Raw genomic sequence first — 14,794 nt, forward strand, 5'->3', positions numbered from 1 at the left:
CTCATTGTGGTCTCCAGTGAACACAAACAAGCCACCTGTGTGCATACACATCACACACACACTCGTGCACACACGACGCATACATGTGCATGCAACTCACATGTGCATGCATATGCATACACACACCACAGATGCACACTTCACACCCCACATACAAATGCACGTACATGCAATGCATCACACACATGCACATGTATGCACACCATGCTTGCACATGTTTGCATGTGCAGACCATGCACGCCTCACACATATGTACAAATACATGCACCCAACACACACATGCACACACACACACAAGGGCCCTGGGGGTTTCTGAAGCCGCCTCTCCTTTTCACTCCTTGAGCGCATTCAGGCTGAAGGCAGACTGCGCAGCCAGGCAGCACGCTGCTCTCCTGACCCCCAGGCCAACGGGTGCCGGATCCTGGATTTCTGAGACATTCAAAGGCCCTCCTGGGAGGGCAGGGTGGGAGGCAGAGAGGGCTGGCCAAATGGAAAAAGACAAGACTCTAAGAAAAGAACATTTTATTTCCAGTCTAAGAATGTATTACAAACAGTGTCAGATTTTAAAAATGCAAAAGAGCAGCACACGTCTCCAGCCAACAACGAAGGTTCAGAGCGAGGGATTTACAGGAAGGCTGTCTGCCCCGGACGGGGCTGATTCCAGACCGCGGGGACGAAGCCCACAGAGTCCACGACCGGAGGGACCAGGCCACGCCTCTCGCGGGAGCATCTGACATCGCAGAACGGACAGAACCAGGCCACGCGCTGCACTCCATGCAGGTGAGCAGACAGACCACGGAGGACGCCGGAGAGGCACGAGGCCAGGTGACCCAGGGGCGGCATCGGGGGCCCTCTACGTGCAGAGGGACGAGCCCTCGGAGCCAGGCAGCCTCTGTCCTCGCCACCAGCCTCCCAGCTCCCAGCCAGGAGCGCCGGGGGGAGCGCGGGGCCCCAGCACGTTTGCAGCTGGACCTCCCGGCAAGCTGACCCTGCAGAGCGGGCCCAGCAGAAGGAGCCCACCGCCCTGCTCTCTGCTCCGCGGGCTGCAGCCCAGCCCTGCCCACCCCTCGCAGGGAGCCTTCAGGTTCAGGGAAAGGCTGGTGTGCAGTGAGCAGCGGGGGTCTCGAGTCCCAGACCCCACAAGTCCCTGGGCTTCCTGAGCCTCAGTTTCCTCCCCTGTAGGAGGAGCCACCTGCAGGTGCCGCTTTGGGAGGAGGCGAGGGGCAAATAGGTGAAGCTCGTCACACACACACACGGGACACCAGCGGGTGAGTCTCGGGCTCGCGTTCACGGGACTCAGGTGTCTGAGGAGCCGTGGCGGGGACTGAATCTTCAGCGGGCGGTGTGATTATGCCCCACGGAGGGGAGCAGGACTAAGAAGTAAGGCTGCTCACCAGGGAGGCGGTGGAGCAGGGCGCGGAGGAGGCGTCCAGGCCTGAGCACCTCAGGGGCACGGCATGAGCCAGAGGGACGCGGGCCCGCCTGCGCCCCCAGCACCTGAGCCTCGGGACCCTGCTGCCCCCGGCCTGCCCCGCGCACAGCCTCCCACTTTCCAGAACGCACTTTCAGCTGCATCCAAGCCGGACAGACCTCCCCCAGTGGCATGGGCCCTCTGTAGGCGGCTGCAGCGCCCTCCCCACCAAGCCGCACATCGCGGCTTTGCCAACGCACGCAGGGCAGCCCTCTGCGAGGGGCCAGAGCCCCCACCTCCCCTCCGTGCGGAGGGGCCGCGGCCAGCCCTAGCGGGGGCCTGGGAGATGCTCTCAGGGCGGGGGGTTTACCTTGAGGCCTCCACAGACGGGACACACGGAAAAGAAGGCAGCCGGAGGCCCGGCGGGGGACACGCCCGCTTCCCAGGGCTCGCCGGGGGCCGGGCTGGGCAGTGCGGCCTCACCACCCGGGGCCTCTGTCGCCTGTCCCCGCCGTCTCGCGCCCAGCCAGCCAGAGGGACAGCCCGCAGACGTCTGGCTGCCCAAGTCCCCGGCTTCAGCGTCACCAGGGCGGCCCTGCGCGGCCAGGGGCTGGTCCCGGGGGCCATGGCGCAGGCTGCGCGGCGTGTCATAGTGGGGCCGTGGCACGCCAGGCACCTGGTACTCAGCTGCACCCGGCGGGCAGGCGCACAGGCTGGGCTCAGGTGCCCCGGGCATTGGTGGCAGGCTGAGCAGCGAGCCAAAGTCGTCGCCAGCGCGCCACACGTCCAGGCTGCTGCCGGCGCAGGATGAGAAGCTGCCTGAGTAGGAGGAGTGGCTGCCCGTGGCGATGCCGCTGTCCGAGGAGCTCTGGCGGCCGACCTCCTGCAGCTGCCGTGGCCGCAGTGGCTTGGGGGGCGGCCTCGAGGCGCCCAGCGCCGCCTCTCCAGGGGCCTGGGCAGCCGCCATCCCAGGCCCCTCTTGTGATGTGCCGGCCGAGGACGAGGACTGCTCAGGCCATGCCGTGAGCCGGCTGCCGGCGCTGACATCCGAGTGGCTGGCCTCTGACGACGAGCTGGACAGGCTGCGGTCATCCCCTGAGATGAAGAGCAGGAGCTGAGGCTGCTGTGGGGGCTCTGGGGTGCTCATGGGGGCTGGGGAGGGCTGGGTTAGAAGTGACATCTGGTACCCACCCGGTGCCCCCCACCCATCAGGGGTCGGGATTCTAGTCTCTAGTCCCGCTCTCCCCAGACCTCACCTGAGGCTGGAACACAAACCTAGCGCCACCCACCCCAGCCCCCCTCCCCACACAACTCTCTCCTCTTCTCCGGCCCTCTTAAGAGCCCGTGCCCCTCCCCTCTGTCCCCCTTGGCCACCACTCTCTGGAAACCCCATGTGAGCCCCTCCTCCAAGAAGGCAAATGCTCAAAGAGACCCCCTGCTCCAAAGGGTGGGCCTGGATGGGAGGGGAGAAGGCCACCGCCCCCACTGTGCCGCCGGTGGGACTAGCAGCAATCTGAGGACAGATAAGCCCACAAGCTCCCCTGCTCTGGCCCGGGAGACCCCAGTGCAGCCCCACCCCCCACTGGCCGCCCTCACCAGAGCTGAGTGGCCCCTCGGAGGGTGCCAGCCCCTTCTGTCCCTCTTCCCACAAACTGCAGCAAAGCGCAGACCGCGGGCAGCTGAGAGGGCCTCTGCTCTGAGCAGCCAGCACCCCTGAGCCTCTCTGGGCATCAATGGTGAAAGTGAAGCACGAGGCCATGGCCTTGCCCAGGCCACGTGGCTGTGAGTGGAGAATTCAAACCCAACCCACCGGCTGGTTCTTGGAGCCGCAGCACACTTCCAGTCAGCACCCAGGCCAGAGCTTAGCGTTTGTGGCGTGGGAAGGAAACGAATGAATGAACAGGAGGGAGAGGAACGAATGAATGATCAGGAGGGAGGGGAATGAATGAATATCAGGAAAGAGAGAGAGAGAGAGAGGGGAATGAATGAATGAATTAGTGGACAGAGGGAGAGGAATGAAGGAAGGAATAGGAGGGAAAGGAACAAATGAATGATCAGGAGGGAGAGGAATGAATGAATGAACAGCAGGAAAAGGAGTGAATTAATGAATGAATAGCAAGGAGAGGAAGGAACAAGTGAATGAACAGGAGCTTGGAGGTGGCTGAGAGGGACCACGGAGCCGCGCCACTGCCCCTCCGCCCGCCCAGGCCGAGGCCGCCGCCCGCCCTACCTGCACTGCCCGGCCGGCCGGAGTGGGAGAGGAGGCTGAGCCGCTTCTCCAGCTGCAGGGCTTCCAGGGCCTCCTGGGCCACGCGCTCCTCCACGGTGGCCGGCCCCCCCGGGCTTGGGTCTACGGCAGAGAGGAGAGTCAGCAGAGGAGGCAACCCCAGCCCTCTCCCCGAGGACCCTCGGCCGCAGCCCACGTGCTGCCCAGGACATCACGGTGAGCCCAGCACTGCTAGGGCCACGAGCACCCTGGTCCGGCCCCAGTACCTGTGCCCCAGCCACGTACATCAAACGCAGGGCGCCCAAACCACCCGCATCCAGGTCTCCTGGTCACCAGCCTGTGTCCTGTGCCCACGGACAGCCCTCTGCCAACCCCCCCCAGCCACCCCACGCCTGCGGACAGCCCCAGACTATCAGCCTGTGTCTTGTACCATCAACAGCCCCCTGACCAGTAGCCTATGTCATCGTTCCTGTGGACAGCCCCACACTGACCACCAGCCTGTGTTCTGTGCCCTAAAGCTGACAGGCCCTGTGGTGGGGACCGACCTCAGTGACACCCAGGGTCAGGAGCCAGGCGCACCCTCCTGACCACTTCTCACCTGGCAGTTCTTGGGGTAGCATTCGCTGGCATCGGACAGACTCTCAGTCCAACCATTGGCCCTCCCGGAGCCCCGTGTCCACGTCTGAAACCGTGGATGCAGAGACGGGGGGCCCCAGTCGCTGTGGGGCCAGGACGGGAGTGCGCAGGCTGTGCTCAGGGCAGGGCAGACCCCGAACACTAATCTCTGGCCCCCTCCTCCCAACTCTGTCTACGTGAGGTTAGTCCTGGCTCTGGGGTCTGCGTGGGTCTGGCCCAGCAGGAGTCAGTGGGAGAGGATACCAACCCCCTTCTGATCCCTGCCGCCCAGGCCACGTCTGCGGCTGCAAGACAGGCGAATGCCAGCAGAGGGCGCCACTACGCCGGCCACCAGAGCCGGGCAGCCAGGCTCTGGCCACAGGGGCCACCTCCTTCCTCCCCAGCCACGCCTGTCCCTGGGGCCTGCGTAGGGAGGGGTGGGAATGGAGGGGTCGCGGCTGGGAGAAGGGGGACCTGGACTGGGGGCCAGTCGCCCGCCTCTGTCCTTCCCCAGGTGGCCCCGCCTGCCCTCGCCCTGGCTGCAGTGCCCAGGCCAGGAGGCTGCAGGTGTGAGCTCACTGACCCCCTGCCAGGTGGCCCCAGACCCTGGTCTGCCCCCCAACCCCGACAATAGGACAAGCACTGCCTCACTGAGGCAAGGGGAGAATCAGCAATCCTGGGTACTGCCCACCTGGTGGGGCAAGGGAAGCCAGGGTGACCAGGACCACCCTTTGTCTCTCCCACAGCAGCTGGGCTCGGGCCTCCCCGGCTGTCCCTGAGGGGAGGGCAGACCTCACCCGGTGAGAGGAGGTGCCCGGGGTAGCCTGGCCCCTCAGGGGTCCAGCACCGTCCCTGGCCTGGGGGCGCTTGACGAATGGTGCCCCAGCCACAACCAGGGAGGGCGTGGGGACAAGACGAGGCAACCTCAGTGCACCCTTGTACCCCCCAACACACTGAGACCCCACACACCAGGCAACCCCACAAGGTGGCTTCCCGCCAGAAAGCTGGCTGGACAGAGCCGGTCCTGACCCCAGCCCTCAGTCCAGTAACCTCTGGCAGGGCCCCACCCAGCTCTGGAGGACGGGGCAGGCTCGGAAGGTCTCCAGGAGCCCTGCTCGGGCCCAGGCCTCTCACTGCCACTGCAGCGGGGCTGTCCCAACAGCTCTGGCCCCGTGCAGGAGGGGCCGATCCCTCGCCACCCTGCCCTCAGGCCAGTGTGGCTCCGGGTGTCTCCGCTGCGCGTGGGGCACAGGGCAGGGGCAGAGGCAGAGGGAAGGCAGCCCACTCAGCAGGGCTGACAGATCAGGGCGACCCCCCGCCAGGTCCCGCTCACACCCACCTGGGAGAACGGGCCGCAGCCCAAAGGGGCCCTTGGTTGGGGAGATGCCGCGGACGATGCAGTCGAACAGGAAGCTGATCTGCTCTCCCTCGGCCGAGGACAGGAAGAAGACTCCGGCCCCTGCATAGGGAGGACAGGCCCGCGTCAGCCCGCCCGAGCACGAATGGAGGGACCCCTGCAAGGCGGGCTCGCGGGAAACCAGAGCAAACCCACAAGACCACCACGCCAGGAGGCAGTGTCCCCAGAGCACCTTGCATGAGTCTCTCCCGGGCCTGGGCGCACCAGCCTGCCCAGCCAGCCCGCCACGTGCAGGAAGGCGCAGGGAGAGGAGTGCAGCCCTGCTGTCCCCAGCCTCTCCCATCCGCCGCCTTTGGCCAGGACCACGACAAGGAGCCAGGACTGCCTCTAGAGGAGGCTGGTGAGGGCGTCCTGGCTGCACAGGAGAGCCCAGCTGCCCCCCCTCATGTCCCTGCCCTCCCTTAAGGGGCAAGGGCCTGCCTAGATTGGGGTTCACATCCCAGGAGGGGGCTACGAGACCTCGGTCACGTGGGAGGCCCCCACCTGGTTTCCTTACCCGGGGTTGTCATGAGGGTTAAGTTCGGGGCTTGGTAAACAGCATGCGGCAGTGCCTGCCCCACAAATGAGGCGGCCACCGCTGCTGGGCAGGGGTCCTCTCCCCGCTTCCTGGGTCCAATTTCACTGGGAAACTGGAGCCACGGGGTCAAGGTGCGAGGCTGAGGTCATGCCCACAGGGCTCCCACCAGCTGGGCGAGGCCCCTGCAAGGGATCCAGCCCGGGCAGGGGGTGCTCGGGTGGAGGGGGCACCTGGGGCAGAGGTGACGACACCTGGAGCCCCAGGAGCCCACGGGTGCCAGAGCAGAGAGCAGGCCGGTGAGTCAGCCCAGCACCGGGCCCCAGGCCGCCGCCCTCCCGCTGGGCCCCGAGCCGCGGCCAGAGTGAATGAAATTGCTCGCCACCTGCCCGCCAGTGAATGGGGACTCGGGTCACGTGGGGCTGGCTGCTGGCGCAGCGTCACCGCACAAGAATCCCTCGGCGCTCGCCCTCTGCCCATTGCCCAAAGAAAGGCACGCTCTCCCTGGAAGGGAAGGCTCCGGGGCGCTGGGGCGGGCGGGTAGGGAGGGGAAGGCTCCGCACTGAAACCTGTGTCACAGCCACGGCCACGCTCCGCCTTCACGGGATGCCAGGGCCTCGGGCCAGCCCCACACGCAGCAAGGCCCCCAGGACCTGGGGGCAGCGCCCCTGGTGTGGGAGCTCCATCTGTGCGATGCCTGCACTGCGGACAGGCCTGCTCTGGGGATGAGAAAGCAGAGGCCCAGAGAGGGGCCAAGAAGTGGACTCGAGCAGCCACCGGGCCACCTGGCTTGTCCTGGCACCACAGAGCTTCTGACCAGGAGGAAGGAGAGGCGAGGTGTGCAGTGGGGGCCGACGCCCACCCTGGCGCCCACCCAGGGACACCCCAGGAGGCTGGCCACTCAGAAAGGCCCGGATACATGGGCCTCCAGCTGGGGGACACGGTCGAGAACTTGTGCCCAGGACCTTGGCCAGAGGGCAGGCGAGGAGAAGGCCCTCACGCCGGCCACCGGCCCACTCGCAGTGTCCCTGTCCTGCCCCGCCCCGCCCCACCAGGGCCCTCACGCAGGGTGGGGCCTCTAATCCTGAGCTCACGGTCAGCTGGCAGAGGCTGCAGCACAATCAGTCCCCCGACTATAAAAAACCACATTACGAAGGGAGCCGAGCCGGCGGCATTCCACCGGGACAGCCGCTCAGCGCCACGCTCCCTGAAGACACGGCCGCCCCACCCGGCCAACAGCAGGGGCTCCCTGGGGAGACGCTCGTCCCCAAGGGCCCAACGGCCTGGGCTCACTGACCTCTCGCTGGCCCTCCGTGGGCTCCCCTCCCCGACCCAGGCTCTTTGGGAACCCCCAGAGCTCCCTAAACCAGCCCAGCCCACCCAACACACCCCCCAACCACCTGTAGTGCCCTTCACCCGTCGAGACTCTGCTCACATAATGTCACTTTCTTGATGCCTCTCCTGACCCCTGACCTCTGACCTTTCCCCGGATGATGCTTTCAGGTAACGCCTCCTCTGGGGCAGACCCTGTGGCCCTTGACTTCACATGTCCCCACATCTGTCTGGATGCCGTCCCGGCACCATGCCCAGTGAGCACCTCCCAGGCAGGGACCACTTCTGAGTGACCGGTCTGTGGCACCTGGAGACCCCCATGTGCAGTGTGGATGGAGAGAGAGATGGAGGCAGGCGGCCCTGCCCCTCCCCAGGGAGGCGCTCTTCACATCTCTCTGTGCTGGCTTGTTTGGGGCCGGGAGCCCGACCCAGGCTCGCCAGGGTGGACAGTGGGGGTCACTGCAGAGAATGCCCGCGCCTCCACCCATCAGTGTCCGTGAAGCCCCCCACCCGAGGCGGGGCCAGCCTGTGGCGTGCTCAGCCCACAGGGAGTGGCAGACAGACACTCTTCAGGGTTTGGGGCCGAGGCCCCAGGGGCTGGTGACTTCTATTCTCTTTTGGAAGCAGCCACCATGTGGGCAGCAGGCTACCCTGCTCGAGGGGCATCCCAGCCAACAGCCGGCAGGCACCAAGGCCCTGGACACATGCCTGAGGCCATCCTGGGCCTTCCAGCCAGGCCACCCGCCAAGTGCCACTGCCCAAGGGACCCCAGTTGGCCTGGTGGAGCAGAGACGAGCCATGTCTGCTGAGCCCTGCCCAGACCCCACAGAATTGCCAGAAACAGCCACTAGGTTTGGGGCGTTTGTTACGCAGCAACGAGTGACATAGGGAAATAAAGATAAGGAGAAGAGAGGGCTCTGCTGGGCCAAGAGCCAGCCGCCTGCCGGGCTCACGGCCACCTTATCCTCAGGACAGATGCTGAGGGTCCTCAGGATTGCGGGCAGACCTCACCCACCGTCCACGCAGTTACTCCCGGGACAAATACCTCCGATGGAAACACTGACGTGTTCGACTCAAAGATTCCCCAGCCGTGAGAAGGAAGAGGGTCTGCACTCAAACGGCCAGCGAGCCGGTCAGAGCTGGGCTGACTCCCTGAGGAGTCAGGGTGTCAGGAACCCCAGGGGCCCGATCCTGCCAGGAGCTCTCACTTCCTGCTCAGACTCCCAGCAACTCAGAGATCAGGTATCAGTGTGCCACCCTGTGTGACAAAGACCATGCAGTAGGAGTCCTGTCAAGGACTGAGAGCCCGAAGGCATCTGGAGGACTTTCACACTGAGAAGGTTCTAGAAGTGTGCAGACAGCACTGGCTTGCCTTGTGTGAGACCTTCAATCAGAAAGCTGGCACAGACAACCGAGCCCCTTGGGATAGTATTTGGCACAGGGTTTCCTAACAGAGTAAAACACCCACTAGTGAGAATTTCATTCTTCTCTGCCCTTATTTTGGGAGAAAGAAGCAAAGTTCGGTGAAACAACTTCCTTTGAAATTAAGTTTTAAGTCTCACCCAACAATCTCACACCCACTGGGAGGAGGAGTGTTTACAAAACAAAACAGAAACCAGTACTGGTGAGGATGTAGAGAGACTGGAACCCCGTGCTCTGCTGGTGGGAGTGTGAAATGGGGCAGCTGCTGTGCAAGCAGGATGGGGGCTCCTCAGAAAATTAAGCAGAGAATTATCACGTGAGCCAGCAATTCCACGTCTGGGTGCAGGCCCCAGAGAAGTGCAGTCAGAGTCTCAGAGACAGTGTCCAGCTATGTTCACAGCAGCACTGCTCACACTTACTGAGTGCCCCTCCAGGGATGGACAGGTCACCAAAACGCGGTCCCGCCACACAATGGAACGTTATCCAGCCTTAAAGGGAAGGACATTCCGACACAGCTACAACATGGACGGACCTGAGGACATTGTGCTGAGTGACATGAGCCAGTCACAGAAGGGCAAATACTGAACGAGTGCACTGACAGGAGGCCCTAGAGGAGTCAGAGCCCCAGGGACAGACAGCAGGACAGGGCTTGTCAGGGGCTGGGGACGGGGGATGGCAGTCAGTATGCAACGGGGACAGAGTTTCCATTTGGGACGATGAGAGAGTTATAGGGATGGGCTGTGGTGATGGCTGCACAACAACGTGAATGTGCTTAATGCCCCTCACTGGACACTTAAAAATGGTTACGATGGTAAATGTGTATATTTTGCTAAGGTAAAACCAAAACAATAAAACAAAACCTCAAGCCCAGCCACCCCCCGGAAGCAGGCTCTGCCCGCCGGCCCAGCCGCGCCTCTCTCTGTGCCACCGCTGCCCGCACAGCACGGACCCCGCACTGAGGGCATGTAAACTCCTCGCAGCCCCTCCCGCTAAATCCCAGGCCCAGGCCCCAACCACGGTGACAAGGACCCCTACACACACACACACACACACACAAATGCCCCAGGGGCACAGCAGCCAGGAGGGGACCTGACGCCGTCCTGAGCCCAGTGGGGGACACTCGGCCGGGTCAGCCACGGCACCGGGCTCCATGCCTGAGTGGCGCTGGTCTCAGTCTCCCTGTCACCCATCGACACCCTGCTCCCTGTGAGGTCCAGCCAAGGCCACTCCTCGGTGACCCCCTCCCTCCCCCGCCACTGTGCTGACCCTGCCCCAGGGCCGCGCTGGGCACCCGGGCACAGCCAGCTCCAGGGGAGTCTCCTCAGGGCTGGCCCGGGTCTGACTTTCTCTGCAACTCCCCAGCGCGAGTGAGGGTCCTGTTCCTCAGACCATCTGGAAAATGGCATCCTGCATGACCAGCAACAGAGGCGCCAGGGCGCCCCTGGCAGCCTCCCAGGCCAGGTGCGCAGGGCAGTAGCAGGAGGGCACAGGCAGCAGGGCCTGGCAGCTGGCACCGTCCCCAGCCCAGCTTTAGGACGTGGAGCTGAGGCGCGGGGCCGGGAGCAGCGGGTGAAGACTCGAACCCAGGCCCTGCTCTTCCCACGGGGCCGGCCGCCTCCCAGGGTCGTGCCAAGGGGAGGCTCAAAGGCTTGGGTGGGGAGGGCACTGCTCACGTTGCATCTCTGCCACCGGGAAAATTCCGTGAACTGCAGCCTGCTCACCCAGCTCCACCACGGAAGGCGGGGCCCGTGCTGCAGCCCAGTCCATGCGGGCCCACGTGGCCCAGCACAGGGGTCTCTCGCTGGGAGAGCAGGACACAGCTGTCCCACACTGCCCAGGCACCTGGCTACATTGGCACCCGGCACCAGACCCTCCCTAGCCGGAGACCCAACTGTTGGGGTCACTCCTGAGCCACAAGAAGCTGCAAAGCTGGCGGAGGCGGGAGCAGCCTGGGGGGAGGGACTGAGCACACACGAGGTCAGGATCCAGGCCGGCCCTTCACCCACACGGTCGAGTGCTCCCGGCCCTCTTAGGGGCACAGTGAGCCCCACAGAGCAGAGAAGAAACTGAGTCTCAGAGAGATTAAGAGATGCAGCTAAGGTCTGAGGAACTGGCAGAAAAGTTGTACATTGTCCTGAAATCCTGGGGTGAATGGGACTTCAAGCCCAAGGACATGGAGAGGTGGGATGAGGCTTGCATGCCATCACGTCCAGATGGTCCCACAGGGGGCCACAACGCACATCCCCGAGGCCAGGGGGACACCGTGCCAGCCCCTCGGGCTGCTTCTCTTCCCCGGGGGAGAAATAGACTCAAGCAAAATGCCCCGAGGAGGAAGCGTGGAGGCTGCTGAGAGCTGGAAAGTGTCTGAGTTACTTAAGCTGGTCCTGCCCCACTTAACCCCCTGCGGGGCAGGCACTGGGCCAGGCCACCCGGGGTGCGATCCCGGTTCCAACGGATCCAGGCAAGTCAGGGACTGCTCCCTGCCTCAGTTTCCCCACCTGTAAAATGGGGACGGTGCACATACCTTGTAGGGTTGGTGTGAGGACCAACTCGCTAATACCAGTGATAGTTACTAAGTGTGGGACCCTGCAGGGTGGCTCTTGGGGCGGCTACCACCAATAGTCCCATCTCTACAGGCCCCGGTGGCCCAGCCTGAGCTCCCACCCTGTGCAACGTGGTCTCCCTGTCATCTCCCTGGACACGCGGCGCACCCCGAATCATCATGGTATGCCAACGCCATGGGGGCCACAAAGGGATGACGGATTCCCGGCCCGACTCCCACCCCAGAGTAGAGCCTCAGAGCAAGGGGCAAAATGGACCACAGACCATCAGAAACGTGACAGGCGGTCAGCGCCCTGGAGGGGAGGCCCAATCTCCTGGATAAACTGAAATGCTCCACACCGAACGCCCGCAATTCGCACACTCCACTCAATTTGCTGCTGAGAGGAAGCGAGACGGGGCCTTTGCACAGGCCACTCCCCTGCCTGGGACGCCCCACCCATGGGTAGAGCACTAGAACGCCCAGCACGAGGCAGGGGCCCCCAGCAACCCTCGCCTCAGCAAGGGCCCCATCTCCCCGCCCGCCCCAGGCTGGCCCTCCCTCTCTGCCCCTTTCAACCACCACACTGATAACAATGCTGGATCCACAGGGCCCTTCCCACCCTCACAGCGGCTGCTCACTCAGCTCACCACATCTGGAACCTTCCCATGGCCCCTGCCTCAATCCCATCTGCACCCTGGGGCCAAAGTTATCACCCTAAACACAGACCTGCTGGTGGCACTCTCCTGCTCAAGCACCTTCAGTGGCTCCCTGCTTCCCCGGGAATGCAGTGCAAGCTTGGATCCAGCCTCCCAGGCTCTTCGTAACCCGGAACTGCTTCTTCCTTCTGCAGCCCCACCTCACAGGTTCCCGCCTGTGCCGTGCGGATCACCCGTCCAGGCTTGACACACATCTGGAGCACCTTTTCTCTTCTCCCCACCTCTCCCCAACCCTGTGATAGCTGGGCTAACTCCTATTCACCCTGCAGAGGCCCCGCTCAGGCTCATCTCCAGAGAGCCTCCCCAACGCCCCTGGGCTGGAGTCTGTGCCCCCCGCCCGCCCCTCACACACACCCCCAGTGGGTTGTATGTCTCGCATCCGTCACACACAGGCTCTGCGGCTGCCCGGCCCAGCCATGCGCTCCCTGCTCTGACCCCTGCACCCAGTGCCTAGCGCGGAGAGGCCACTGAACACATTCCCTCCTCCCCCCCAGTTCCTGGGGTCAGAGGCCAGCGCTTCAGCCAGCTCTGTCGAGACCGCCCAGCATTTGGACCACAAAGTCCAAAAGAGCCCCTGGAGGGCTTGTCAGAGCTGGACAGAGGCAGCGTTTTAAACACACAGCAAGAAAGTCTCTCCTGGTCTGGGCTTCGTCCTCGGCTCATTTCAAGAAGCTCACTGTGCCCCAGGAGGCTGCAGGAATGCCTGGAGGGATGGACTGGACCCAGAGGAGACGGAGGAGCCCGAGGGAGGAGCAGCCAGCAGACGGCTGGGCACAGGGACAAGGGCAGAGCGTTTCCGAGGGTCACCGTTCACCACGCGCCTCTGCCACAGACTCAGGGACCAGCCCCGGGCCTCAGTCTCTGCCACCTGCCACATTCCCCAGCATCCAAGGACCCTGATCCTTTGTGAATGCAGCCAGGGCTCAGGGATGTGGAAATGCCCTCGACGTGCCCTTGACAGGAGGACCCGCCAATGCCGGGGACCGAGACTTCCTCTGGGCCTCGTCCTCCTGGAAACTCCTACTCATCCTTAGGCACAGCCCAAATGCCCTCCCCCCAACCCCCGCCCCCAAAGCCTTCCTTTCCCAGACTCTGGGCTCCAGGAGGGCCCCCCCACCTGGACAGTCCCTGAATCTCTGGGCCACCCCACCATCTGTCCCTGCACGCAGGGCCAGGTCTCGTGTGTGCAGTGCCTACGCCCTGCAGCCCTAAACACACAGCGGGCCATGACAAACCCAGAGAGAGGGAGTCAGGCCACAATGGGGGACCTCAGGCTTCCGGCCACCAAGCCCACCCCCATAATGAACCTGAACAGGCCGCTGTCCACGTGGAGGCCACAGAAAGCAAACGTCCACCGTGAGGTACCCAGAGCTGCACGGAGCCCCCGCGCACCTGGCCAGGTCCTGAGAGGTCTCACCCACACACCCCTGGTCATACCTTCCCGGATGCCTCTCCCATGCCTGCCAGGGCCTGCCGCCCCCTCCACACCCTCCAGGGCACATTCCTGCCACCCAGTCACACCGGACGTCTCAGATGGGCCAAGGAGACCAGGGTCTCTGTCTGCTGCTCTCTTGAGACTTGTCTGGGACCGAGGGCCAAGGGGCTGCGGTTCTTGGGGCCCTGGGGCCAGGCTGGGACCTGTACCAGGGGACGGAGAGGATATCAATTCCCTACACCCGAGACCTTCCAGGGCCTTCCAATGACTCCAGCCAGCTCTCTGTCCTCCAGGTGCCCAGGGCCCACAGACACATCACGGTCCAAATTCTGGAACCTTCACAGTCCAGGCGACCCCTGCCATGGGCTGGATGGTGGCACCCAAAAGATGTGTTCCCATCCTGGAACCCATGACTGTGACCTTGTTTGGAAAAAGGGTCTCTGCAGATGTGAACAAGCGAAGGATTTCGAGATGACCTCATCCTGGACTATGGGATGGCCCAAAACCAACGCCTGGTGACCTATCGGGACGGAGAAAAGACAGGGAGAATGTCATCTGAAGACAGAGGAGAGACGAGAGCAACAAGGCCAACAGCCCAGGGACTCCTGGAGCCCCCAGGAGCCAGGAACGGCAGGAGAGACCCTCCCCAGAGGCCCCAGAGCCTCTGGTGGCCCGGCCTACACACACCGGGACTCTGGACAGAAATGGGAAGGATCCGTGTGCCTCGTTCTAAGGCCCCGGCTGGAGGGGATTCGCTGCGGCAGCCCCAGGACACTGACCCCCACTCCTCCCTGGCCCTAAACCACCCGCCCTCCGCCCAGGTCCTGAGTGGCCTGGTGGTCCGACCACATGAGCAGGGGGCCCGTCCCTCTGCCATGAAGCGCTGCATGAGGACGTCCTTGCTCCGCTGAGGCGGTCTCCCGTAACAGTCTAAAACCAGCCTAAATCGGTGGAGCAGGGGCAAGCTTGTCACTGGAGAACAGAGCTTGGTGGGCCCCTCGGGAGGGCAGAGGGACGGGCTGGGCTGGCCCAGCCACTCACTCCCCTCCAGTGTTCTCCCGCCGTCGGCCAGTGGCGCAGGATGGGAGATTGAGAATCCCAAGAGTGTCTGCGCTCTGGGGTCAGCGACCCACTGGGGGACGGAACAGGCCCGGCTGGAGCAC

General features: G+C 63.9%; 1 protein-coding gene across 8 annotated transcripts in view; it reads right to left on the reverse strand.

Annotated features, from left to right (window-relative positions):
• The window catches only part of DOK7 (docking protein 7), a 35,844-nt gene that overhangs the window by 7,960 nt on the left and 13,090 nt on the right, over positions 1–14,794 (reverse strand). For 6 of the 8 annotated variants that reach the window (XR_011538378.1, XM_070613438.1, XM_070613437.1 and 3 more), the window contains 3 exons: positions 5,593–5,712; positions 3,642–3,761; positions 1,782–2,506 (listed from right to left, as the gene is read on the reverse strand). Coding sequence is in view for 7 of the 8 variants with exons in the window: in XM_070613438.1 (XP_070469539.1) it covers positions 1,782–2,506; positions 3,642–3,761; positions 5,593–5,712 (965 nt within the window). In the remaining variant the exon portion in view is untranslated. Of the gene's footprint in view, positions 1–505; positions 2,507–3,641; positions 3,762–5,592; positions 5,713–14,794 lie in introns of those variants that run through there. The other 2 variants (XM_070613439.1, XM_070613440.1) reach the window with 1 other exon arrangement.

Source organism: Equus przewalskii, chromosome 3 (genome assembly GCF_037783145.1).
Source record: "Equus przewalskii isolate Varuska chromosome 3, EquPr2, whole genome shotgun sequence".
NCBI lineage: Eukaryota > Metazoa > Chordata > Mammalia > Perissodactyla > Equidae > Equus > Equus przewalskii.